General features: G+C 31.9%; 1 protein-coding gene across 1 annotated transcript; it reads right to left on the bottom strand.

The window, feature by feature from the left end:
• Positions 1-61: 61 nt before the first annotated feature.
• On the bottom strand, positions 62-8,382 carry LOC133321877 (beta-mannosidase-like; the record flags this gene model as incomplete). The annotated part of the gene is made up of 5 exons (XM_061530951.1): positions 8,253-8,382; positions 1,030-1,173; positions 453-957; positions 303-390; positions 62-236 (listed from the first exon to the last, which is right to left on the bottom strand). Coding segments are annotated over exons 1-5 (1,042 nt in total), but the record flags the coding sequence as incomplete, so codon positions are not given.
• Positions 8,383-8,930: the final 548 nt, after the last annotated feature.

Below are 8,930 nucleotides of genomic sequence, written 5' to 3'. Positions count from 1 at the left end.
TAATAGTTATAGCCTTGTTGGTCCTTGAAAAATAATATTTAAAATCCCACGGTATACTCACCATCTAAATCTTCCTCAAGTTCAATGGTACGAAATCCAATGTTAATAGTTTTTTGAGATTTTGTCTTGGATCGGAGGGTTGGTCCATTGATTTCCGTATAACATTTGGCCACAAGGTAAAGGGGGTATAATTTTTGTTCACCATAGCCATTGGGCCACCATAGATTTACTCTATCCTACATGAAATTAAAAAAAATAATAATACAATTAAATAAATATTTTCAATAACTCAAATGCCTTACCTTGGGAATATGGACTTGGAATTCTATTTTGGGATTATTATAGAAAATCATGCGGCGGTCCAATGTCAATGGTTCATCCAGAAGTTCACTAGAAAAAATTAAAATTTATACAATATTTATTCTGCAGATTTCGGAATTATTTTAACCTACGCCGCTATAAATTTCAATTCGGCATAGAAATTCTGCCTAACACCGGTTGTCAAAAATACCCGAACATCCAGTGTCCAATGGGTGTCATTGCGACGTATAGCCACATCAACATCACGCATTATGGCCACTTCATAATATTCTAATTCCACTGGTTTCCATAGGCCCATAGATGGTGCTGCCAAATTCCATTCGCCACCAAAACTCATTTGCATTTTACGCACCATATTACGATGACATTCACCATTCTCCCGATTAGGGGGGCAATTTGGTGGCGCATTAATACCCTTAGACATTAGGTCATCGGCACGTTCCTTGGCCGCAACTATGGGTGATTTTATTTCAACTTCTAAAACATTTTCTGGTTGCAACAATGTCGTAATTTCATAGGAATAACGAACAAACATATTATCGGTTTTCCCGAGGATTTTATTATTCAAACGTATCGTGGAAACTGTATCAATCCCGTGGAAGGTGAGATTAAGTTTGGTATGTGCGTCAACATTGGCTGAAGGGGAAGGAGGTTTGAAATTATATTAAGAATGTGTGAAATTTAGTGGAATTAAATTTGTTGACTTACCACTAAATGTTGTTGAAAACGTCCACGAGTCTTTGGCAATCCAACGGAGATCATCATCGTTTTTGGAATTCAATAGGTCACCATAGAGATCCTTCAGGGCAGTATATACTCCAATGGGTGCCTTTAGCCCAGTTAATGAGATAGCTAAGGAAATAGAAAAAAAATATTTTTTAAAAACTCCACGCTTATAGCTGTGATAGTCTTTAAAAAATATTCTTTAAAAAATCCACGCTTATAGCTGTGATAGTCTTTAAAAAATATTCTTTAAAAAATCCACGCTTATAGCTCTGATAGTCTTTAAAAATTATTTTTTAAAAAATCCACGCTTATAGTTGTGATAGTCTTTAAAAAATATTTTTTAAAAAATCCACGCTTATAGCTGTGATAGTCTTTAAAAAATATTTTTTAAAAAATCTACGCTTATAGATGTGATAGTCTTTAAAAAATATTTTTTAAAAAATCCACGCTTATAGCTGTGATAGTCTTTAAAAAATATTCTTTAAAAAATCCACGCTTATAGCTGTGATAGTCTTTAAAAAATATTTTTTTAAAAAATCCACGCTTATAGCTGTGACAATCTTTAAAAATATTCTTTAAAAATCGCCGCTTATAGTTTTGAAAGTCCTTAAAAACAATATTTAAAAAATTCAAGCTTATAGCTATGATAGTGCTTAAACAATATTTAAAAAAAATCCACGCTTATAGCTGCGAAAGTCCTCAATAAAGTAATATTTAAAAAAATTCACGCGCATAGTCCTGTGATAGTCCTTAAAAACTAATATTTCAAAAATCCACGCTTATCTAATATTTAAAAAATCCAATAAATATATATTTTTTTAAATTGCCTCGTTTATAGTTGAGAATGTCTTTCTAAAAATATTATTTAATAACCCCATGATTATAGAACTGGTAAATATTCTTTAAAAATCAACGCTTATAGACCTGATAGTCCTGCAAAAAATTCCCTAAAAATTCTACGCTTGTTAGTATCCCCGAAAAATTATACTTACTCCTGGAAATATAGGTTACTAAAAATATATCCACATTTGTTCTACATTTTGCTTATCCTCTTCAATATACCTTTATTTCTCCGAAAGCCTCAACGTAATTTTTATTGAGAACTCAATACAATTTTTGTAAATTAAATAAACAAATCACAATCAACAATTTATACGATATAAACAAAACACTGATAAACAAACGTAAATTCGCCAAAAACAAAAAATACGGAATGCTCTCAATTGTTATCGAGATATTTTTTTTAGTAGAACGGTAGGCGAAATTGACGGCTGGGTTATCTTATCTGGACGTAGAACCACAACAGTTGTTATTAAACATTTTCAATTGTTCAATTGATTAGATAGACGACTCGGGTTTTATTTTGGCTGATGTCTGTATGTCATTGCAAATCAAAGAAGAATTGATTGATGTAGAATTTCATACAAGATGGGTCGATGAAATTGGAACGCATTTCTTTTTTATATATTATCCATAAATTATAAAATAAACTGGTTTGTAAACTCCTATAAACTCTATAATCTAATCTGCACTACGTAACATTTTTACTAATGATATATTAGGTTGGGGAAAAAGAAATCCATTATTTTTCGGACATTTACATCTGCGAAACCTTTGCCAAACGGAATGAGATAGACCCATTTCTTAAACGGATGGTGACTGGAAATGAGAAATTGATTACATACGATAACCCTGTGCGAAAACGATCGTGGTCAAAGAGCGGTGAAGCACCTCAAACGGTGGCCAAACCAGGACAAACGGGCAGGAAGGTTTGCTATGCATTTTGTGGGGCTGGAAGGGGAGTGGTTTATGATAGCAATTGACCTGATTTGGCCAACAGAAGAGGTGTCTTGTTTCACCAGGACAACGCACAGTGGGCGAAAAGGCTCATCTAGCGGCGTTTAATTAATAGCGCTTAGGGATTTTGTATTTTATTTTTTGTAATATTTTTTTTAGTTGAAAATAGATTAAGCTACAGAGTTAAACAAAAAAAAAATTAATGTATTTATATATTTTAATATATATATATATATATATATTTTTTTTTTTTTTTTTGTTTATTTCATTCAGCAAAACATGATAAGGTTAGTATATTTAATGTTTCTCATTCTTTGGGGCCAAGAATATATTAAACTTTAATAATAAAAACATTTTTTTAAAAATTTATTTATTATTTTTTTAATAATATTGTTGGCCTTATTAAGACTTCACATATTTCAGTTGTTTTCATAACAAAAATTTAATTATAAATAAAAACAGGAAATATACAAATCGAAATAAGAAACTATTATTACTATTGTAATAATAGTTATTCCGATTTGGATACACAATGTTCTGACAAAAGTTGTAAAATATCATTATGGGCATCTTTCTTTTTTTGGTTGCTTGTGGTTTGCGTAAATTTGAAATCAAGGGATCTGATTAACACAAAAGCGCTTGCATTAAGTCTTTCATTGTATTTAATCGGGATGTATTTCGCGTATGGTGCTCACGGAAATTGCGACAATCTTCGCCGGGCTTCCATTTCCTACTTTTTTCCTAATTGAAGTGTTGATACTTTAATTATATGGGCTCCATGTATTAAGATTTTATGTATGGAACACGGCATATAAAACCAAGGATACAGTATGATAAAAAGTTCTGCGTTTTGTAAAGCATATTCCATAAAAGATTCAATATCGATTTTGAGCCCGCAAGAAATGAGATTCTGCACACTCCGTTCAGCAACATTAAATTCTGATAGAAAAATGAGCTTCTTCGAGGCGCGTAACAATATGATCTACCATATCTTGTAAAGGCACTTGAGCTGAATAGTTCGTAAATTGGACTCCATTTGGATAACATTTTAGTTTCGTTTTGTTGGAGCATTCGTCAAACTTCTTATCGGGTGTTCCACGATTAGTCAGTGGATTAACTTATAAAAGTTATCCGTCTAACCACTCCTTGTTGTTTTCTTCAAATTTGTGGCGGCTTCTATGGTCGAATTTCCATTTCTCAGCCAATTTTGCTACAAATTTTCTATTTTTTTTTTTTTTTTTTTTGTTTATTAGAAGATCTTTATTAGCATTGCACATGTTGATATTAATAATATTATTAAATATATGAGTTTCAATGACAGAAATTTTTTTAGTACACACAGGCTCGTTGCGCCATAGTAAATAAACTTCTCGTCTGAGCATCGACATTTTTCCTAAAAAAATGCAATATCTTGTAAAGTTGCAGGTGGCTGCAGATCATTTGGGCATTTTATAATCACAAGATGACGTAGTAATTTAAAAAAACACATTCTAGCGCGAATACACACGAATATCAGAAGTTCCGGTCTATGGAAGTCTTACTTTGGATTTTTTTCAAGCAGATGAGTGGTATAGTACACTTGAACTATATTTTTTCTACAACACTTAAGCACAGGTCACAAACAAAATTTTTTTTAGTTAATACATACCTCTAATAATAAATAAATCAACTTTTCATTCACTTAATTGAGACAAATGCTACTTTAGAGAAAATTGGGCAATGCAAAGAAAACACGTGTTGAAGCATAGTTATACATTAGATAGGCATTTTGAAGTTACCTTTAAAAAGACAACAAAACGAAGCATATTTGGCCCAAATCGGACATTCCGAAGAATGTTAAATAAAGTGCTATAGTTCATAATGGATTTCTTTTTCCCCAACCTAATATAAAGTCCGTAGGTAAAAGTATGAGTCCACTTCTTCAGGATGTATCAATGAATTTTTAAAGGTGCTTTAAAACTACATAGTACTCATTATATCGTCTGGCTTAAAGCTGAGCTTTTATTACAATTAATTCGAACTTTCTTTTATTTCAGAATCCAAAGCTTAAAATCTACACCTCTACACGACCCAAAATTAAACATATGCTGTCCTTGATCATAAATCAGTGAGACCATAGGCAAACTTAAAGGTAAGACATTATTTCAAGAAAAAGAATCCAAAGCAGAACAGAATTCTGTATTTTTGTTCCACTCATATTGGATTAGTAAAGTATTTTAAACTACAAATATCCCACAGCATGCTGGACCTACTGAAATAAGGTGGTTGTAGCCCACGTGTCTTTGGTCAGAATTAATTTCAGCTTCAATGTATTTTAGTAGTAGTATTTTGTATTTTTTGTGTTCTCAATTCGTTTACCTAATACCTAGTCCAAATAATTTAGTACCAAACTAACATTTCGTGTTTTTGGTGCACTATTTACATAAAATCGGACGAGCGATGGAAGAATGTCCCTATAAAATTTCAACTGAAAATCTGAACAATCAATCGACGTTAAGTGTGATTTTCAAACAGTAAACGAGTTTTTTTTTCCAAAACAATGTTTTTACAACTGGCGGGCACGATTACTCAAATACAGTAAAGTACGGTTATAGCGAACTTCCAGAGACCAGGCAAATTCGTTCGTTATAGAAGAAGTTCGTTATTTCCAAGGTAAGGAATAACCTAGGATAAACAGGAAAAAATATATTCAGTTCCGAAATTGAGAGTTTTTGTGTTCTTTTTGAAAATACTTAAGCTGCTTCTCTTTTTCTTTTTTACAAAGGTTGTCAGTGTTAGGATATAAACTTAACTTGTGTTAAAATCAAAATAAATGGAAACCGAAAGTTGGGACTGAATAAATAGTTCATTATATCTAAAGCTCGCTATATCCGTTGTTCGCAATAAGAGTTAAGATTTGCATGACCAGGAAATGTGTTCGCTATAAGGAAAGTTCGCTATAAGCGTACTCGACGGTACTACTAATCTAATCGTTTGCAATTTAAACGTTTATCTATGAGTATACATGTACTATTTATAATGCCTTTGGAATTTTGGGATTCCAACGATCCAGTGAGGAGTTAATATGCCCTCCATTAAAAATTTTCTTTCCCTGAGTTCAAAATGTTCTTACGAAAATTATCAATATAGGTACACGTTGTGGATCCTTTTTGTTTTTATGGCCCAATACAAAGCATTATTTTGCGTTTTTACATGGTCATATGCAATTTTTTTAACCGAATAGGCTGTAACTTTGCATGTATATTTTAAATATGACCCCATAACATTTCCGGTATGTTTTAAAGGTACTACTACTTGAATGGAGTGGGAGAGCGGGGCAGTATAGTCTACGGATATATACACCGAGCCTGGGTAATATTTCGCGATATCGATTAAAAGTCAACAGATCCTATATTTTTTCGCTGGCATATTTCCCGAACCATGTTTTCCTGGAGTAAACTTTAAAGTCATACGATGTACATTAGCTTATTTTACAACAAAAAAAACTCTTGATTCATTTGACCCCCCTAATATTGACAGATCATTTTTTGACCAGACTCTTTCCAGTGTAAAATTGTAATTTTTGGCTTACACAGAAATAATATGTTCGGCCCATTCTATGACCTAAATAACATCTGATCATCAGCGATATTTATAGGTGTCGTTCTCGACCAAACCCAAACAATTTCGTCTTCTAAAGTGTTAATGGTAATACAAACCAAATGAAAATAGGTACATACTCCAATATAATTGGTATCTATATAAAGGTCAAACACTCCTCTTGGATATACCGTCAACTACTCCGGCCCTTCAGGTGTGAATGGAAGTTTTATCATTTTTCACACAAAATTCTGGGTCCATTTGACCCGCTAAATATTGACAGACTTCTTCCTCCGTGTAAAATTTTGCGGTGTTCGGGTCAGAAGACAAAAGTAGTTTTTAGTCAGTTTCAACCATTAAATATTAACCGACATTACCAAAAACAATATGAGTTTTCTTTGGTCTGAACCGAACCTACATGCAAAATTTCGTATTTAGAAATTATAATGGATAGGCGGTCGGACACACATGTCTAGATTGACTTAGCTAGTCGAGATATGATCGGTATACTAAAATGTGGGTCCAGAACCAAAATTTCGGAGCGTTACAAACTCTTGCCGATGTAGCAATGTCTGTCTGTTGAACTCACGATAGAGCGCGCAATAATGAACAACACCAGTTTTCAATAGGATAGACCCACAATTTTCAATAGGATAGACCCCATATAACGGTACCTCCAAAATTTCGTTTGATATTTTTATTCACATTGGGTAGTTAATATTATTACCAAAAACATCAATACTGTTCCACTTTTTACGATAGTTTTTAATACGGCATCTTCAGCTTTTTTTTTTTTTTGGAATTATGGACGTGTTTTTACCATAATTGGTTCGAATTGGGTGTCAAATCTTCCTACAAAAAATTACCGTGGCATAGCCCTCCGTCTATGGACGCCCCGAACGATAACGGGTATTTTAAATGTTCACATTATGGTGGAAGGTATAAAATGTTGGGTCCAGTCGATCTTAACGACGTTTTTACTTTTTATTTCTTGTGTTGAATTTTAATAATTTCAATGCATGGTTGATGGCGCATTTCCTACTTGTCAAAAGTTCAAAAGAAAAACCCGTTAGTAAACACAGATCTTATATTTTTTGAATTTGGATTGGAACTGCATACAAATTAAATTCCCATTCCTCCCAATATGTTCACAATATTGAAGTTCTTGTTTATTGATAACCACTTCCATAGATAACTTTTGTTGTGTTTAATTGATAAGTATGTGTATAGAGCATTATCTATTAATAACTCAATTTAATATTTACAATTTACTATAATTGTATATATCACAGCATTATTATACATTCACAATACCACCTGGATTCAAAACCGACATGTTTATCGTAATTAATTTTAATAAATTTTTATTTTATTTTAATTTTTCATTATCCAATAAACATTTTTAGAAATCGAAATTGTTTTTTTTTTTTTATTATATATTTATATCAGCATATCACAATTCAATTTGTTTATTTTCTTGTATTCTTTCCTGTTGAATATTTTTACTTTAATAAGTTATTTTTAAATGAAGATTATAATTTAAAAATAAAAACAAATTTTCTTCTTTAATTGGCACTCCAAAAAACCCGATTTTATTGATATATGGTGTAGGTGTACGGTATCACGTGACAGTTGCTGCCGAGTATTGTATTCTCTTCGCACATTGTTGACAATAATAATATATGATTTAATACCACCAGACAAATTTCCAATAATATTGGACACTTTAAAATAATTTATAAAACATATATAAATTAGTATTAATTTATTTTATAGCAAAGAATTTCTACGCAAATATTTTATATAGCCCACTGTCAACTGCAACTCACTTTTATTTTCATTTATCAAATTCCAATTGGTCAAACTGACCGTCTTCACTTTATCGCATTTCACAAAGGAATTTGAGAATATAACCAATAACAGCAATAACACGGCGTATGATTCACGATATTTCGGCATTATTATATTTATTTTTATTGTTTTCTCCAATTTTTATTCAAATTTTCATTTTTGCAACTTATCTAATTCGATTCTACAAAACAAAGTTGTCAGAAGTATTGGATTTTTTCATCGATTGCTTATCTCTATTTTTAGGGTAGAATTTCTTTTTTGATACACACACGTGCGATTTCCCGTACCGTTCGTTTACAGAGTTCGAGGAAAACTGTTCTCCGTTTTTTGTTTCGTTGAAGTTCTTTTCTCTGCAGAAGTTGTCTAAAATTTATTGATTATAACTTGTTTTATATTGACATATCGCTCATGGAGAGCTGATAATGACGAATTTATCAGCAGTCTTCAATCAGTTCCAATTTTTGTGTTATGTCGTAGCAATCGATTAGTGGTTATTATTGTTGTGAGTTATGTTTTTGTTTTTGAAAGGGGGTGAAACAGAATGCAATTATTGTCAAGATATTAAGAGAACGTATATACGAGAATATGGGTTATTTTTGGGGACTAGCAATTTCTGCATAAAGTATTTTATTCACTAAGAATATGAAATTCCAAAT

Source organism: Musca vetustissima, unplaced genomic scaffold (genome assembly GCF_032173495.1).
Source record: "Musca vetustissima isolate MV318-11 ecotype Yass unplaced genomic scaffold, APGP_CSIRO_Mvet_v1 utg225500, whole genome shotgun sequence".
Classification (NCBI taxonomy): Eukaryota; Metazoa; Arthropoda; class Insecta; order Diptera; family Muscidae; genus Musca; species Musca vetustissima.
Note: the sequence above shows the minus strand (reverse complement) of the source record. Positions and strands in the feature narration are given on the sequence as shown.